This window comes from Nannobrachium achirus (assembly GCF_963921795.1).
Source record: "Nannobrachium achirus genome assembly, chromosome: 2".
Taxonomy (NCBI): Eukaryota; Metazoa; Chordata; class Actinopteri; order Myctophiformes; family Myctophidae; genus Nannobrachium; species Nannobrachium achirus.
In genome coordinates this window covers 64,599,211-64,619,835 of record NC_137811.1, presented here as the reverse complement: position 1 = coordinate 64,619,835, position 20,625 = coordinate 64,599,211, and the positions used below count along the sequence as shown (strand labels likewise).

Here is a 20,625-nt window from a genome sequence, read left to right as displayed (position 1 = left end):
GTGATAATAGTACAAATATGATAATAGTATTTATGAATATCCAGATCTGTCAAGCTCCTTATTTGGCACTAATCATGTCCTATTCGTCAAGAGGAGAATCCGGGGTCTGTGGCGTGGTTTAGGACTGTAGTCTCATGGTGGTGTCGGTGGTAGCTTGCTTGAGTTTTTATTTTCTCCCACATCATGAAACTGACTTGATTACCTTAATAAAACTCGTCACATCTCCACCATTTAACGGGTTTGCAGTTACTTTAATCATTACGCACAGATTACGCACAAGTGTCAGCGTGCGTAAAACACATTGCACAAAGGACAAGAAACAAACATTGCATTGTATGCGCGTAAAACCAGACAAGTACGCCTTTATTCGTGTTTCAGAGCAAGTTACAACGTGCTTTACGTGCAATAAAGATATAAATATGAATGCATTGTGCATCAATTTAACAACTTCCTATATATTTGTATTATATTAAAAATAGAAACCCAGACGTGACGGTTGTCTGCATGGGTACTATGTGTAAAAAATCAGTCTGATGCAATAGATTGCATTCTACCTCCAAGTGAAACTAAGTTAGCATCCTATCTTTATTTTAGGCCTCAGTCTATTGTTACGAGCAGCCTCTTCCCATCGCAATGACTATAGGCTAATTAAACTGCAGGTCAAAATGCGCTGCATTGTACGGCCTGTATACGCATGGGGGAAAAGACAGACAAGTCCTCGGTTATGATCATTGCAGTCTGCCCCATTGCCTCGTGCGCGGCAGCGTTCCCATGCACGCCTTGGAAAATGCCGGATGCGTCTGCTTACGCCACAGAATGGACACAAAAGACGAGGTTTATTGGCGATATTTAGCCCAGACAGCCAGGTTGTAACCTAAAGAGAAACAACCGAATTGCCCCGTGATAAAATGGAACGTTATGGCACCCAAATAACCCCACCCCCACTCTCTGTTTTAGATTGCCTTAAGCCTAGACCTAGGTCTATTACGGACACCTTATGTGCATCTTTTTGGTCCATAAATGGAAACTGCCTGTAAGGATTTATGCCGTCTCTAAACCCATGGAATCTTTCTTCTTTTTTTGAACTGTGCAAACTTTGAATTATGAATATGTCCAGACATGGTGCTTGCTTCATCTCACTGCAAGCATATCTGCAAGATACCTCGATTAAACAAATACACTAATACAATACTCACCACAAGCCCCTATACCTATACTAGACTAAGGATCTGGGAAGGATATATGGCCGTATTCATTTTTGCTGCAGAATAACTGTCTTCGCTGGGATTTCTGAGGATATAAAAGTTGCTGTAGTGCAAGGCTAATTGGTTGTTTAGTGTTTTCACAATTATGGGGATGTTGTGAAGTATACTAGGCAATTCATTTGTTGGGCCCCCACTCCCCATAATACCACCATGTCCGACCATCCACTAACACCGGGTCTCCTGACCAAAATAATAACGTTTATAGCTTATAAAACGAAACATCTCCCAATAAAGGCGTATGGTTTTGCTATTAAAATATGATGGGGAAAATGGTGGCGGTTTAGTAGAGCAGCAGGCTGATTTATTATTTATTGTTCTGTCCCACGATCACGTGTTCCAGCCGCCCTATCCAGTCTCGGGCAAGGTTCAACTAACTGGACGTATTCTGCCTCCCCAGTGCAGCAAAATAAGCGGCGGGGTTATCATGAAACAGCTTTTCTAAATATTGTATGCGTGCACCGTCTTTCGCAGCGTGTTTGTCATGTCGACATTAGGAACCAGTTATTATGTGGACTCGCGTCTTCCCCTCGAGCAAGAGGACATGGCACCGAGGTACTCCGCAGCCGCAGGGTTGGAACAGGCAGGGCACACGATGCTAACTGAATATGGCGGACAACAAGATTCTTGCCCGTTGCAGGCGAAATCTTCTATTTTTGGTGGATCCTGGAGTCCCATTTCGGCGCAGCCCCCGAGCAGCACGGTGACACCGACCTACATCCACCACCATTACACAACAACGAGCGGGGACACCGATGGAATGTTTGCGCGCTCCTGGGCGTTGGACCCGGTCTCCGCGTCCCTGTGCTTAACGGGATTACCGACCCACACGGCCATGCATTATGACATCAAATCGGAGCCTCTCGTTGGGAGTGGTGACTGCACAACTTTGGAAACGCACACACCTCTTCTGCCTGACATTGAGAACGGGACGTCTCTCACGGAGATTTCCTGTGACACCACCACCACCACCACCACCACGTCCGGCTCGTCGAAGCCTGCGGCCGCGGAGAGCGCGTCGCCCGAACAACAGAAGCAAACAGATTCAAGTAAGCTATGTGTGTGCAGATTTATGCGTTTTGTGTGTTTTGCTTCATACTGCAGGAACGAGTTGCAGCTCCGGCTTCGAACCGCTTGCCTCCTTAATAGGCCTATTATTAGGCTATTATCGATCAGTTTAGCATGCATTTCTTTTTTTTACCAGGTCAATTGCAGGCTACAATTGAGATAACTATTAGGCTACTAGCCTATGAGTATAGGACGCCTCAGTCACCTTTGTATGAATTAATTTCCCTTCTGCTGCAGACCGATAGAGGTTTTCCATTCAATAGCCATTAGCCACTCTATTCTGCACAGGATTTGGTAGAGATGTTTTTTTTGCTATATTATTGTCTTGCTATTATGCAATGATAACCTATACACCAGTTCTCGTTTTCAGTAGAAATAAAACATACCCAAAAGGCTATTTGGGAGTGTGGTAAACATCACTCTGCAATTGATGTCACGATTGTTGTTTTTTTGTGTATTTATTATAATTTACAGATATTCCTGCAAACAGATCAAAAAAAGTTTGCTCTTTAAAAGGGCACTGCATTATTTTGGAAAGAGCAGCGTCATCCTGGATTCTACGGACTCTGTGGGTTCTTTTAGGTGGGTCTAAATTGACCCATACAAGTCTGTAACTCTGACAGTGTACAGATAACGGGTCCATTTGGTTCCATATGTACACTGTCAGAGTTAAGGGGAGACCTTCAATTTTAAAAGTTTGACAAACACTGATTTAGGCAATCAGTTAATCACTTTCACCCTGGCGCCCTTAGACATGCTATTATAGGCGAAATCTTAACAAAATAGCACATATAGGCCTACTATAGCTCACAAGGGAGCCTGCAGATAGCAGATAGCTATTTTCGTTGATAGGCCCTATACAGTCTGACGAAGTAACCTACAGGGCTCATGTAGTTAACCTATAGGCATATATTATGATTATGAGCCAAGAAATAATTCAAATACAAGTCTTATTGTCTCACGGTGTTCCATATATCCTCCATCTTCCAGATAACCCATCGTCGAACTGGCTTCACGCGAAGTCGACCAGAAAAAAACGTTGCCCGTACTCAAAGCACCAGATACTCGAACTGGAAAAGGAGTTTCTGTTTAACATGTACCTCCCCCGCGACCGTAGGTAAATATAAGCATCATCTAGGCCAGTGATTCTCAAAGTGGATTCTATATAGGGACTCTGTGCAGGGCTCTTTTAGATGGGTCTAAATTGACCCATACAAGTGTGTAACTCTGACAGTGTACACATGGAACCAAATGGGTCAATTTGGGGTCCATTTGGTTCCATTTGTACACTGTCAGAGTTAAGGGGAGCCCTTGAAATGTAAACGTTTGAGAAACACTAATGTTGTATCAGTTAACCACTTACACACTGGCGCCCTTTCGACAGGCTATTATAGGCCAAATCTAAACTAAAACAAAATATCTATTATTATCTTTTAGGTACGAAGTCGCGAGACAGTTGAATTTGAGTGAGAGGCAAGTAAAAATCTGGTTTCAGAACCGCCGCATGAAGATGAAGAAGGGCAACAAAGACCGGAGGAGATAGCCTGATTATGGGCTGGAACCAGGCAACGGAGGAGAGACAATTAATGCTGTTGTTGTTGTTGTTGTAGCCGCCTCTCTCTGTACCTACCTGTGATGGAATAACATATAGGCTGTTAGTAGGCCTATAGTCTGTTTTCTTTCGAGGGGAAGAAAATCGAAGAAAAAAAATGTGAGTTTTATTCATAATTTGCTTCAGCTACACTATAGGTGTTGTGTTGTTATTGTAAAGAAAAAGAAAAAAACAAAAGAAATGCTGGATCGTTTTTTATGATGTTCCGTGGTTCATATTTGTGAGAGGACATTCAATGCCCTGTCAGGATGTTTGTTAGGTGTTTTTGTGTTTATAGTGCACAGAACCTAGTTAACTAGGCCATTTGCTTTTTGCATGAAGTCCAATTAAAAACTGTCCGTGATTATTATGTGTATGCATTAACTACCTGAATGTTTTTGACTACCTATTTGCATAACGTTAAGTTATTGTTTTTTTTGCAATTGCAATGTTTTTTTTTTTTTTTTTTTAAATGCCAAGTTTTGACTCATTTGTGAATATTATATGGGGCATCACTGTGCACTCTTAAAAATACCTCGTTGTCAAGTCTTATGCGAAATAAAGAGTAGTTTGTATAGCAAACGTTTATCTCCAAAGTGATATTCATTATTTGCACACCAAAAAAAGCTAAACTGTGGGAGAGAACAAATGTTTTAATGATCATCATAATCTATACATAGGAGATAGGACTATAATTACTGAACTGATTGCAAATAGATATTTATATCTAAAAATGAACACGCATAATTTGAGAATAAAATACACAGGATAATTACTTGAAAATCCTATATATAGCTGTATATTGATTTGCCTTATTCGTCATAGGCCTACCTGTAATAGAAAATACTCAGACATACACTTGCATTTATATTAATACTTTATGAAATATATAGGCCTATATCACATAACCTATTTTGTAAATACAGGATATATGTTGAAATTTGCCCCCTGATACATAGGCTGCTATTAGATTCAACGTAACGAGTAAAGGCCTCATATTAATTACCCCATATGAAATAGATATAATATATATTGCTCATTCACAATTGTATCATTCAATTTGGACATTCCATTGACATGTAGGCTATATGATCCTGAATCCTGATCCCAGAATGCCAGAAAACACACCCGCGATAGTAAAACTATAGGGAAAGGGGGGTGGGTGAGAGAGAGAATTAGTCTACAATTAAAATAACACGTGCATGTGCAACCAAATCTCTCCTCTGAGATGTTGTGTTTAAGGGCCTGCGAGTTGCCAATCGCGACATGAGTAGTAGTAGTAAATGTTTTTTTTTCCCGGACGCCATGCATGCATGCATGCAGCCTCAGTGCTTCAGTCCTCCTGGCAGAGTTGAAGTGGTCGCCATCATAGGTCTGCTCTGCTGTAATAAACCCCAATCACAGCTTAACTGTTTATAGGGTGTAAATAGAGAGGAAGGGGAAGGGAAGGCGTGCGAGGACATCGCGGGAGTTTTGACGATGGAGAGCCTTGATGTCTGCAGTGTCTAATATTATATAGGCTGGATCAATGTTGTGTCAATGTAAAGGTCTAAGACAAATAACCACGCACGCACGCGCGTGCACGCGCGCGCACACACACACACACACACACACACACACACACACACACACACACACACACACACACACACACACACACACACACACACACACGTTGCTGGAGGATATATATTTAAAGAAAGGTGTGATTCCACACATGCACGCACGCACGCGCAACACACAGTTGCTGGAGGATATATATAAAGACAAAAAAAGGTGTAATGTGTGATGGCCACACACACACACACACACACACACACACACACACACACACACACACACACACACACACACACACACACACACACACACACACAGGAGATCAAGAGAAGTGGTGTGTGTGTGTGTGTGTGTGTGTGTGTGTGTGTGTGTGTGTGTGTGTGTGTGTGTGTGTGTGTGTGTGTGTGTGTGTGTGTGTGTGTGTGTGTGTGTGTGTGTGTGCGCGCGCGCGCGTGCGGGGGCAGTAACACAGATGGGTCTGCCTTAAAAGGTTTAAATCCTAGCAGCTCAATAAAAGTGGAGCGCTGTCATGCAGTCTGGCTTTCCCCCCTCTATTTTAATTGCTTTACAACTGTCCACCAGCAATTAGACGCTCGGACCGTTTGCTGCTTTCCTGGACAGACAGACTGGAGGTCATTGGACAGAGAATATATAGGATGGTTGAAATGCTAGCACACATTTCACCTAACAGCCGACAGCATGTCTCAACAAAGCAAAGGGGACTAAATTGTACATACATACATACATACATACATACATACATACATATTTATTATTTGTGTAATAAGGGTAACAATAATTATTATTGCATATTAGTATGCTATTATTACAATTGCTTTAATTATTATTATTATTATTATTAGCTAAGCTGCTTTCAACAGAAACACACGTCTGCTTATTTCATAACAGTTTCACGTAGGCCTATACGTTATTGGCTACTATTGGGCTACTAGCCTACTTGGACAAATACAGATGAAAACATTGTTTATAAGCTATACCTGCAGTTCATTAAGAGACAAAAGGTTTCTTAATGAACAATTAGGCCTAAAAAAATATGCGCAATGAAACGTTTGATAGCATGCACAGCCAGGCCTACACTTTGACATGACATGCACCGCACTGGTACTGCTTCTGTTTACATCTACTGGCCACACACGTTATTGGCTTAGCTTTTTGAAGCCTAGGCTATTTGCATTTGCTGATTATTCAGGCCCATAGTGAACGCATGAGATAGGTGAACATATTTATTTTGAATCTCGTGTTACAACCCTAACAAACATTAGGGTCTATTCTATTTCTTTGTGTAAATTGGCCTGTAACTATTTAGACACATAGCAGCACACACATAAAACATACAATAATGAATTCCATACTATAACACAAGTAAACTGAACTTCACCCCCAAAATGACTTTTTTTCTATTGATTACTCAAGCAAATGGAGACTTGAGTTCAATAATATGTTTTTGTATTTGTCGCATTACAAAAATGTGATTATAGTAAATGTACATGTAATGTAAATTCATTGTAATCAAATTATTGTCTTAGGAATGCGACAAAAACAAAAACTATTTTTGAACTCAAGTCTCCATAATCAATAGAAAGAAAGGCCATTTTGGGGGTGAACTACTCCTTTAATGTTGATCATAATATGCATAGAGGTCATAGCTCATAGGCCTCTTGGTGTGTGTGTTGCTTCCGTCCTTCAACCACCAGGGGGCGGCAGTGTCTAATCTGAGGAACAACGTGACTTAATGTGCTGGGGCCCGCAGGGCTCTTTTTCACTCACTCGACAGGGTCATTTATTTATGATTATGCTCAGATCAATGGTATCTATTTCATTAGATTAGATTTTATTAGGACCTTTATTACCACGTGACCAGGGCCAGCGTAAATTATTTTCTAGGATGGAGATTTAGGCGATAGAGACTATACTTTATTGTTGTACCCCGTGGGTATATAGAATTGCAGCACACTGCACACAATAGTAGCCTGCAAACAGAATAATGAAAATATGAGACACACAAGTCTGTGACGAAAATAAACTGACCGTGTGTCTGCCAACACCTGCTAGAGCAGGTCTCACTCAACAGTAAACAAACCAACATAAAGTTTAAGTATAGAGGGTATCTGCACATTTCTAAAGTGACAATTTAAAGATTTTTAACCTCTAAAATGACAAAGTAAACATTGGCCGAATTGTGAAATATCAGAGGCAGAAACTGTGAAAATAGCTGGCGTTGTGAGCATGTAGATCTGCTATTTTCACAATAAGACTGTGTTATACAAAATGTAATTCCTCAACTCTTAGTGCTTGTCAGGGTGGGGTGGGGGGTCCCCAGTTAAAATATGATTATTTGGGGGGTCGAGGCCTGAAAAGGTTGAGAACCACCATGCTATTAGTATTATCATGACAGCATGATGGAATGGAATAGCATAGACACACAAGTAGACTCTCTAATACCAGTGGTTCTCAAACTGGGGTTCAGGGACACCCAGGGGACCTTGATGGGTTTCCAGGGGCAATATTATTGACAGTTAATTATGAACCAAATGGACGCCTACAGGTCTGAGTGTGTACAAATGGAACCTCCCGGTAATGGGCCCATAAGGGTACTCTCTGGAGTCTCTGCACTCCAAGAGTTAAATTAACACTCAGGATTGTTTACAGTGTAGATCCCAGGGATAACAATCATGTGGTGGTCCGTTAAAGGGATCGTTCACCCTCAAAATGACTTTTTTCTATCGATTATTCACCCCATGGAGACTTGAATTCATGGATATTGTTTTGTTTTTGTCGCATTCCTAAGCCAATAATTTGGGGAGACTCTTTGGGAAACTCACATAGGGAAAAATCACACCAATGTGAACCGAGCGGTGGTGTCCAATAATTTCAAGACTGTGTGGGTGTGTGCATGTGTGCATACGTGCATACATGTACATTTCAGGGCTGCTCAACAGCACCTCTCTGGTCAAAATTGCGGCAGTATTGCAGGCCAGGGTCAGGCTAGAGACACTCATAGATGCATACACACAGGGGTGAGATGCCGTGGGCTCGGTTGGGCTCGGCGAGCCCAGACTTATTTAGCTGCACGCACGCACGCCTCACATACACGCACATTAATCATCACGTCATGAATTTAGAGGGGCACCACTTCTAAAATCCATATAACACCACTGCATACACACACGGTCACGCTAAGGAGACGGTACCGCTCAACAATGCATGGCTCTTTGTGTCTCCATAGGGAACAACGCATGGCTCTTTGTGTCTCCATAGGGAACAATGTATGGCTCTTTGTGTCTCCATAGGAAACAATGTATGGCTCTTTGTGTCTCCATAGGAAACCACTGCTGCCTGGTCATCAAATTATTGACTTAAGAATGCGAGAGAAAAAAAATTAAAAAACTGAATTATCCGGTGCACATAAAACGTGTACCATAATCAGTTAGTGCAAAATGCATACTAATGCAAAAACAGCAGAGGGGCAGTGGGTGCTGCAGGTGCCAACTAAACAGTACAGTATAATGGCAGGTGTATGTTATTACCTGTATTAAACAACATTGCAACAAAAGCTATAAAAGCACTCTAGTGGTTCAAAGACAGTGCAAGATGAGCGTGTAATCTAGTCAGCGGAGAATAATGAACACATTGATCCTTAAACAATAGATGACATAGAATGGAGTATAAGTTGAGGCAGTGTCCTATAAGGTGTAAAAACATTAAATATTAATGGTGTACCTTTATAATGACATTGGGCACTGGTGTTGTGGTGCTATCAAAAATTATGTGCCCTGATAATCTTGCCTTTTCATCATAAAATTTCTATCACTCCTACATATTCTGTGTGTCTTTTATGGCCATTTATACAGTAAATTAGCCTTTAAAGACCTTTACTTAATTAAAGAGGGATTCTGTTTAGTCAGGGGTTCTTACTCTTTACAGCCGGAGCTGAGAAAAGCTTGGAGTAGTGTATCAGGAGAGTTAAACTGTTACCGTGTCTGTCCAAAGGTAATAGTGAATTAAAAGCTTTAGTCTTTTGTGAAATGAAACCCCTTGTTAATTCCTGGATTCTACTTTGACGACTTTGAGACTGCTAAACCTGCATGCACCACCCACACACACACCCACACCCCCCCCCCCCCCACCCCACACACACACACACACACACACACACACACACACACACACACACACACACACACACACACACACACACACACACACACACACACACACACACACACACACACACACACACACACACACACACACACACGTGCATACAATAGTCACATTCACACACATGCAGGTGTGTGCATGCATGTACAGACAGACGCGCACTCGCATGCACGCACGCACACAAAACAGTGAGAGTGGTGGTGTGGTACCCATTCAGTCTCATATGTCTCTCTGGTGTAACATAATATTTCCTTGTGTTGTGTGTTAATCATTCTAACGGTATCACACAGGTACGGTATCATATTTGAACGATGCTGTGTTCCTCATTTAACCACTTACAGTTACAGCCTACATACTTTGTTTATCGGGGTCCCCCAGGGCAAGGTCAGTGTTTCTCAATCTTTTTTGGCTTGAGTACCCCCTTTCCCTGATTTCTGAATCAAAGTACCCCCTTTAAAAAACATAAATAGTGGTAGGCCTATATGATGCTATGATAAACCACCCATTTCAAGAATATAAATAAATGGAGTGAAAGAGTTTCAAACGGTGCCTCCTAAGCATTGAGCAGATTTATTTTGGGAAAAACATTTCAGTCCAGTTTTCGTGTCAATAACTATAAAACTTTCAAGCACAACCCAGGTGCCTGGTACTATGTACTTTGGGGTAGCAGCTATAAGGCTCACACCAATTTCTCCATGTGTCTTCATTAAACATAACAGTAAAATGTTTCCCCCTCCTAATTCCATGTTTTTAATTATTTAACTATGAATAATATTGTCTTTTTTTTAGGGAACTTTCTTGAGTACCCCCTGCAGTATCTCTGCGTACCCCTAAGGGTACACGTACCCCCATTTGAGAAACACTAGTCTATACTATGATCCTCCTTTTTAACTCTGCATAAAATCCCTTCATTGTTTGCTGAAGATCTGCTACGTTTTCCTAATATTCATCCCAGAATATATAGGAGGAACGCTAGGGTTCAAGTGTTTAATGGACGAATGCCCTTGATATGTGAGTCTACTGTGTGTTATCTGCACTGATTCACATATAGCAAACATGTTTACTTTATAATTTAGCAGACACGCTTTATCCGGAGCGGCTTATACAGTAAGCAAGGCAAACACAATGCATAGATTAGAGACAGTGTAGTAATCTAGGATTGGTAAACCAAGAACACATCAGTCTAAAAAACAAATAATATCACAAATATTAATAGATGGATAGATAGATAAAAAGTACTGTTGTGTTAGTAAAAAAAGAGCAAGGCACAATAAAAAGAAGAATATATACATAGTGTCAAAAACAGTCAACACTCATAAGTGTCACATCACAACACAAATAGCAATACTCAAAGCACAACTTATGCAGTGCCAAACAAAAGTGTTCAAACAGTTAATGCTAGTCAGGGCTACACAAGTATCTCACTAATACTAATACTAGTAATTGGTACATTGAAGCTATGGAAACTATAAGGTAAACAAATGAACCTAGCATGATGTGTCTAAATTACATTACATGCTATCTAAATGACATTTAACCATTGCATAAGGCTGTAGGTCAAGACTCAAGAGCTACATGTCGAGCTGGAGTCTGAAGAGCTGAATCTCCAGATCAAGGCTGCAAATTGGGAGAGGATCTGCAGTTCTGACTGCAATGGGGAGTTTGCTCCACAGTCTGGGAGCCAGAAAGGGAGAAGAGTCTGCTGGAGCCTGGGACGTGTGGAACGTTGTCCCGGATGTTTTAGGGAAGATTTAGACAACTTCCCTGTATGTGTTTATGTGGCCCTGCATGGGCCCCTTCGACATTTTGAAGTGCACTTTGCACTAGGGCATTCACCGAATATTCAAATATTCAAATATTCGAATATCAAAGTCACTATTCGACGTTGTTCACCGAAGTCGAATATTCGCTTATTTATATGTTTTTATTGTATAGTTTATAAAGCTTGGCTCGATAGGAAATCATAAGAATGAGTTGTCAATGCCCCTGGTTGATTAATTCTTTAATGCTTTATACCAGGGGTTCTCAAAACCTTTTAGGCCGTGACCCCCAAAATAAACATATTTGAACTGGGGACCCCCACCCCGACAAGCACTTGGAATTGTAGGTATTACATTTAATGTGACTCGGTTCCGCAGATAAATATATATATCTACTGTACATGCTCACAACGCCTCACAACGCGAGGCGTTGTGAGCATGTGGATCGGCTATTTTCACAATGTTCGCCTCTTGTACTTAATATTTGACAGTTTGGCCAGTCCTGTCGAATATTTCACTATTCGAATACTTTGAGGTCGAATAATTAGAATACTAAAAATCACTATTTGTGAATGCCCTACTTTGCACGCACGCACACAGTTGTGCTTTTGGACTTGAGTCACCCCAAGCATCAGTGAGACTCCTATGCACCCCTCCCCCCGCCTCTCTCTTCTTTCTTTGTCACAGCCAATGGGCCTGCTCTTCAGTCAAGCTTGTTGTTTTTCCAAATGGCAAAATGAACGCCGGGCGAAAATGTAGACCATTGGTTCTCAACCTTTTTCATGTCAAGGACCCCCAAAATCATACGTACTTGGCCGCAGACCCCTATCTGAACATATTTTGTGCCAGGGACCCCCATAGGCTACAAGATTTGTGTTGTTAAAATATTTAAAAAAAGAATATATAATATATCAAATATAAAATGTATATAAAATATATATTTTTTCCTAAAAAATAACAAGTTTTGCATTGACAGCGAGGATATACTGGTATACAGGTAATAGATGTCAGAGTGGGAATCAAAGTGGGGACATTGCAGCTATATTGTCATTAAGCTAACTGGTTAGACACCAGGGAACCTTCGCCTAATTATAATTGCCAAGTCCACATGGAATCAATACATTATTGATGGGGACAAAAGGGAAGTGAAGGAAACTAAATGAATGCTGCAGTGCACAGCAAAACCCTCAGCATATTTAACTCAGAGAGTGTAAGAAATGTCCCTTAGTGGTCCTCCATAGGTCCATATTTACACACCCAGGGTCAAACTAACATGAAGGATTTCCCTATGTATTGCATTAGCACAAACTGGAGGTAAACACAATTCTGCATAATTAAAATGTGATACAATTATTATACACTGGGGTACTGTATGTGCAAATTGTGGACAGGGATTACACATTAATACTCTTTTGTGTAGAATAGATGATCGCATTATTAAATCTAAATAAAAACAATGCTATACGCATTAAGAGCTTATGTAGATCGTATATTTTCAGCTAAGAGATTTTAGTGTACAGGGAAAAGAGGAGGGGACCGACTATAGACCCCTGTGGGACTCCAGACAACGAAGTAGGGTTAAATGAGACTGGAAATTAACGGTAAACACTTGGCCCCCCACTGTGGAAACCTGGGTTCAATTCCCGGTGGTGGAGCCTAGTTCAATGGGGAAGGGAACCGGAGAAGCTAGCATGAACTTCCACACACGTTACACACTTTCCTGGTGAAACTCAGGCGTAAATAAGGTGAAAAGAAGCTGCAGGTGACTCCATGCTCATCAGTTTATGTCAAAGAGGGTAACATGCAGGGTTGGCAGTGACGGGGACTGCATGCATAATGACTAAATTGAGAGAAAAATGGAAAGGAAAAGTTGTTAAGTTGCTGAGAGTGAGACAGTAGTTGAGACACAATCCCTGCAGGGCAGGAATGTGTAACTAACTCTTGCACATGAACCCTATGCCTCCCCATATTCTAGCAGGCGAACATGGCAAAAAATAGCCGATCTATACTAGCCTCACAAAGCGTCAGCTATTTTTCAAGAAGAGATTTGGTGTAGAGGGGGAAAAAAGGAGGAGGCCCAAGTATAGACCCATGGAGGGACTCCGGTCAATGAAGTATATCGTCGTTGTCAGGTGGAAACCTTGTATGTCCAAAACCAAACTGTTTTGTATTTATCATTTTAAAATGTTTTAAACTAGTGAAAACAGATGATCTACAAGCACGAGGCGGTGCGAGGCGCTGTGTGCTTGTAGATCGGCTGTTTTCACTACTTTTGTGCGATGGCCTTGTATGATGAAGCAGGGCTTTACGAAAGAAATTACAAATTTGAAACTTGGAGATACAATGTTTCTGCCCGACAGTGACGATATAGGGTTTAGGTTAAGGACACATAGCTGCCCACACTCGACAATCCACCCCCGATCCTATTTCCTCCAACATGCTATCTGGAATTCTTAAACGTGGGTGTTTTATTTGACAGAAGAGTGGGCAGGCAATCCACCGACTCTCTCTCTCTCTCTCTCTCTCTGCTGAGATGGACGGCGAGGGGACTGACAGAAAGGACAACATCAGGGACTCAATCCCAGGCAACCACATGGCAATGGAGGGGGGAGCACCAACCACCCAACATGAACCCCTGTGTCCCTATTCTGGGGAAGCATTCAGTGGAAGTATCTGATCTACAAGCTCACGATCGGCTATTTTCAACTATAAGAGCTTTGGTTTAGAGGGAAAAAAAGGGAGGAGGGGGGCCTAGTATAGACCCCTGGGGGACTCCGCTCAACAAAGTAAATAGATTTTTAAGTGCTTTATGGAGGGTGGGGGAGGGATTCGGACCAGGGGATTCGAATTCCAGGTAGGATAGTCAACGGAAATCAGTTTCAATAAAATGTTATTTACTCAAGATCGGAACGCTTTTGAACAAAGCGACTTGGACATAGGAAGAGTTTGTGTATGAAACATGATCGTGGGCTAATGTGCGTTGAATGGGGTTCCGCCTCTAGTTTGAGAGTGGCCGTGAACTGTGTCACTTCGTCACTGTCGGGCAGAAATCTCGTATCTCCAAGTTTCAAATGTGTACGTTTTTTTCGTGAAGTAAAGCCCTACTTGCACCATACAAGACCGTCACACAAAACTAGTGAAAACAGCAGATCGACAAGCACACAACGCCTCGCACCGCGAGGCGTTGTGTGCTTGTAGATCGTCTGTTTTCACTTTTTAGAGTAAACAAAAAGAGGAAGGTTTTGGACATACAAGGTTTCCACCCGATTTGAAGAGACGCTTGCTGCTCGAGCACAAAGTGCCTTGGATGTTGTTGGCATGCGTTGGCCTGCAGTGACCCCCATACATCACCCACCATGACACCACCGCGGCACCGCGCAGGCGTGCACACAACAGGGCCTCTGTTGAACTCTGGACGAGAAGCCCTGCCCGGAACACCTGGCCACCATGTTTGTCTGCAGAGTGCAGAGTGTTCAGTTGAGTTCAATAAAAGTCAATTAACTTTACTGTCGGTACACAATACACACACCACACTGTTTAGCGGCCCGTATTTGGGTCGCGGAACCATTTTTATGGGTCGCAAGTAAATATATATATATATTATTTCATATTTATTTTCAAATACGTTTTCAGAAAAAGTAAAACAATTCTGAAAAGAAACAAGATCATACAGATTTTATTCATTATGAAAAAATAGCAGATAAAGCTCACAAAACATATCGATTCATTGTGAGCTTGTACCAAATGTATATTTGGGGTATAAAATATTTGGTCAAACACTGAAGAGTATATTTACCTGAATTACCTCAGAGTTAAATGAACACTTTGGAGTTTGTAGTGTAGATTATAATGAACTTTATCGTCCTTTTAACCACTTGAACCCTACAGTATGTCTGGTGTCCTGGTTCTGTGCATATACCGGAGGTAAAGATGTAGATCAGCTATTTTAGCTAAATAAAAAAATTGGTGTAGAGGGAAAAAAGGAGAATGCCAAGGATAGGCCCCTGGGGGACCCTGGTCAACAAAGGTATAGGCAGGGTTCTTCAACGTTTTCAGGGATTCCATATAGTTTCATTGTTTGACAGCACAATAATCAATGTATTTTGGATTCATGTTAATGTGTGTTTTCATATATTTAACCACATGAACTGTCAATAAACTTCACCTTTCACTCTGTACTTAGTCTGCTCTTTTTCCCTACACCAAACCTCTTTGCCTAAAATAGCCGATCTACAAGCTCACAACGCCTCGCGCTGCGAGGCGTTGTGAGTGAGATCTGCTATTTTTGGCTAAAGTTATCAGAATATGGAAGGGTTCAAGTGGTTAATATAAAAAGGGGAGTTTCTATCACACAAAGATTTGGAGGACCCCCTGTAGTAACTCTGAGGACCCCCTAGGGGTCCCGGACCCCCTGTTTAAGTGCTTAACTGGAGTCGTGGCGCTGTGCAGAAGACTGTGCACGTAAAAACAAAAAGTGTGTGCAGTGGTAAATAGATTAATGGCATGCATCCTGCAGTCAATTATCAGCTATTGGCCTGATGCTAAAAACATTGTCACCTTGAATGTCAATTGCTTTCTGGAATAAATCTCGAAGCATATGTGCTGCTCGTTCTGTTGTGTGTTAGCAAAAATATTAGACAAGGGAGCTTTTATTTTTTAATAGCTACATTAACTTTAAGGAAAAGACTGACAGGGTGTTCCGAATTACATATTTAGTTGAGGATGTGTTTTAAAGTTATATGGAAACAGAGCATGATAGGTTTGGCTGAAACAAACAAACATATTCATTTAAAATAACACATCCCATAATAATAATGTAGTTATAAACAAAATATCTGAATATATATATATATATATATATATATATATATATATATATATATATATATATATATATATATATATATTTAACACACATCACACATATAAAGTATGCCAGTTCTTTGTCAAAATATGATATATTCCTACATAAAACACAGCATAAAATATAAGATATATTGATTGATTGATGGAATTCTTTATTAGTCAGAAAATGTACACAGCACGAGGTAGTCAGATATTAAGACTAAAAGGATAACACAAAAACATATAATATAATATAATATAATATAATATAATATATGTCACAGGTTTGTCTCTAGTGTAATATAATATAATATATATGTCACAGGTTTGTCTCTAGTATAATATAATATAATAATATACATGTCACAGGTTTGTCAGTCATAATATCACATGGTGTATCATTTTAATCATCCTATACAGTCTTGTAGTATTGGCTCACTTTCTGTTTCTCGACAGTTTGGATGTTTGCCAACACCTATTATCCTGACAGCTGTAGTGATGCCTCCATAATTACAGAAATGGTGCCACTTGATATGTCTTGTACTTGGGTTCTGTCTCCTAATACACAACCTTGGGGATATTGGTATATTTCACCCAACAAATTACTAAAAAAGTATTTCAAAATCTTCCTCCAAAAGGGTCCAAGCCCTATTCAAAAATGGTCAAAAATAGCAGACTTTATTTTATTTGTATTGTTTAGGCCTAGAATTATTATTTTTGTTTTTTACTTTTTTTTACTTCCTCTTCTTCTTCTTTTTTTTAGATATAAGTTGAACATTTTGGTAATTAAGAAATTAAAAAATGAAAGAGGTTAATAATTGGACATTATACCAAGGTTCTCTCAGCATTTCCAGAATAGATTATTATTATTCATTAAATTCATTCTGGAGTCTTGATTGCATAAAACAAAATGTTTTATATAAGGCGAATTTCATAGTTCACCACCCATCCCCCACAATCTCTCTCATTCTCTCCTCTCTAAGTGTCTGACTATCTCTTTCTCTCTGTGTGTGTGTGTCGGTCTGTCTGTCTGTGACTGTCTGTCTGTCCCTGAGAAATCTTCCTATGCTACTAAACTGTTCTCTGTCAGTTCCGCTGAACTTGAGTCTTGGACTGGAGAAGAAAACAGAAATGTTTTATTTGGACTGGAGAACAATGTGAGCAGTAGGCCTATATACTGTACAGGGACTTAAATTATACACGGGCCTGCAACATACACGGCCCATATAAATCAGTATGGAAAGATTGTAGCCATTAATGGAAATCATTTACTGTTACGTTATTTCAACACCACATGCAAGTGCAAAAACGTCTACCTATTTTGATATATTGTGAGGCCAGATTGAAGTCTAATAGGCTACAGCAGCTAAGCTAATGCTAACGTCATTTCAGTATGTCAATGGTGGGCCTAACACAAAATTATGCGATGCATAGGCCAATATTGTTTATGTTTTCCAGGAACCCGGAGGTCCGAATATGAGTCTAATATATGTTCTTCTGCCCCAGTGTGTGTGTGTGTATGTATGTGTGTGTGTGTGTGTGTGTGTGTGTGTGTGTGTGTGTGTGTGTGTGTTCGTTTACTCGTTATATTTCTATGCAATTGATGTATTGACGTTGATGTATTGATGTATTACCTTGCTTATTGTATTGATGTATGATCTTGCTTATTGTAAATCGTGCGTCAGCTGCCTAAATTGTAAATTGTATCTGAAATATGACCGTCAGTCAGAGCAATGTGCTGCACAGGCCTAGACACAAGCTCGTTTCTTTCAAACAACTAATTATGATTCTAAATAGGCTAAATACAATCATCAAGCACTATAGACATGTCGTCTTATTAATATGAATATCTTGTCATGTAATAAAGATATTTGCCTTTTTTTATCCACAGACAGACAGATAGGCCTGCATGCTTATTTATTACATGTGTTTGTTGTTTCTCAATGTTCTTAAAACAAACAAACAAACAAACAATGTAACATGTAATAGGCTACCATGAATAATGTATTAAGTGTCTGACAGGGGTATTAAAGCAGTGAGTCGCTGGTTTTGCTGGCCATGCTTTCCAGATGTCTGCACTTGATGAGGTAACAGACGGCGAACGAACTTACGGTCCAGCCAAACAAAAACAACACACAATTTTCTGTCAATGAAATGTTTCTCTTTTAGGCTGGAAGCAAGTATAGTATATAGGCTATCTATGCGGCTGAAACTAATTAAAGTCGTGTCCGTGTGAATGGCCTACTATTAAAAGTAATGCAGTGACCAGGAGTGTTTAGCTTCTATTAGTTTTAGGTCTATGGCTGTCTGTTCAGAGAAGGGTCTTTGTTCTCTTATGGCAATGGCTTACACACCTGTATCTATTCGAGAAAAGAAAAGAAAAGAAAACAACAACCTAGCCTAAACCTAGGCTATATGGGTGCCCCATGACATTGACAAAATAAACATAAAATAAAAATGCAAGCCAATTAATGATGCGATAACGATGTCCCACATTTTCTGCGGATTGTTTCACAATAAACACCCCAACACTCGTTAGCCCATTTATTAGCCTATTTATTTTTGACAAAATGTGGATGATTGAAAAGTGGACATTTTTACACATTTCGTTATACTTTATACTGCCTAATGCATAGGCTAGTATAGCTATACCTTACAACTAAGTCTTTAGTGGTACCTTTATATCTTAAAACATAACTTAAAATATTATACACAATAATAGGCTATAGTGCACATTATTATTACAGAATAAATACGGTAGTCTAGTCATAATATTTTTTATGAAATTAAATAGCCTACGCAATACATGTTTGTCCGTACTTATATGCCAGCTCACAGAAAGGTGTGGGAGTGAATGGGTTTCTTGCATGGATGCCAACACCCACTCACCTCAGCAAAACAATTCATCCTATGTAAAAGCAGCTCCGCTCGTTTCTTACACGCCACTAAACCAAGTCAATTCCATCTCTTCTCTTCTCTCCTCTTCTGTGGGTCTTTGCTTTGCCACAACAACTGTCCTTTAAATGGCAAACGAAAAAGGCGTGTATATGTCTTCTAAACAGCAGGTTCTCACCTACTGTATTACCGTTAGAAGCAAAGATAGCATTGGAGTCAAACGGAACAGTCTTCTCATAAATGGTATAAACTGAAGAAAAAATGTCTTAAGCTGAAGATTCTTCCATAAGTGCCGTGTGGTTCCCCTCTTCCTGACCATATATGATCTAAGGGGAGTGTTAGAGGGTTTAAGTGTGTTTCAGGGCACAGAGCTGTCAGACCTTTTGGCGAGCAAGATTGATCACACGCAGCCTTCCAGGGTTCTTTGTTTAGAGTCCAAGCAATAAACTGCCTTAGCTTATATGCCTTATATCGTACTCTGTTCGTGACTACAGACTATACAGTAGTAACCATCAGGCTGCAATGTTTAGCCTGTAATCTGAACTGAAAACTCAAGAATCAAGATATTATGCTGCTGAAGATGTGAGATATTGGGGTTGATGATGTTACAATTTAATTGAATCATGAACAGCCTAAAGTGTCTAAAGGTTGTCCATAAAGTCTAAAAACACCTTTTGAAACAGATATCGGCAAATCGTAGTAGACCGAAATGATTGCTTTTCTTCAAATTGCACCTTAACGTTTCACACATATGGTACCCATTCTGATGTCTGTGTGCGCGCGCAAGGCATGCATAACAATACCCTACATTTGCATATTAATTTAACCCATATGCATATGCCTATATATCTATTATCTATGTAGCCTATATCTATCTATATATCAATCATATAGGCCTATGTCATTATCATAGTATCTGTCTGTCTTTTGGGGGAGGGGTGGAGTCTGACCTAAGGAGTGTGGATAGAACTCGTGTTGGATGTCTGTGTGTGCCAACAACGTTGTAAAGTCTTTCAAGAAGTCTGGAGATTAACGAGTTGCTCTGATAACGACTGCGGGCGTCGTTACATTAGAAGACAGCGCTTAAATGCAGGGTGCTGAGATGATTTGTGGGCTGTCTGTCTCGGATGGAATAAACACGCCGGAGCTGAGCGCATGCACGCTGCCTGGCTGTAGTAGCCTATACAGGGCTATGCACCCTTGGCCTGCAACGCAAGCAGACGCGCCTGCGTGCACGTGACAGATAGACACACACACACACACACACACACACACACACACACACACACACACACACACACACACACACACACACACACACACACACACACACACACACACACACACACACACACACACACACACACACACACACACACACACACACACACACACACAGCCAGGCCAGACACAAACACGCACGCGCACGTTGCTGCATGCGTTGGTGGGCAGTAGCGAACAA

The 20,625-nt window shown here is 40.6% G+C and overlaps 1 protein-coding gene across 1 annotated transcript; it reads left to right on the top strand.

The window, feature by feature from the left end:
* Positions 1–1,563: 1,563 nt before the first annotated feature.
* On the top strand, positions 1,564–3,873 carry hoxa9b (homeobox A9b; the record flags this gene model as incomplete). The annotated part of the gene is made up of 3 exons (XM_080738051.1): positions 1,564–2,311; positions 3,321–3,447; positions 3,768–3,873. Exons 1-3 carry the CDS (start codon positions 1,747–1,749, stop codon positions 3,871–3,873), a joined length of 798 nt encoding a protein of 265 aa, XP_080594177.1. The 5' UTR covers positions 1,564–1,746.
* Between the last annotated feature and the right edge of the window lie 16,752 nt (positions 3,874–20,625).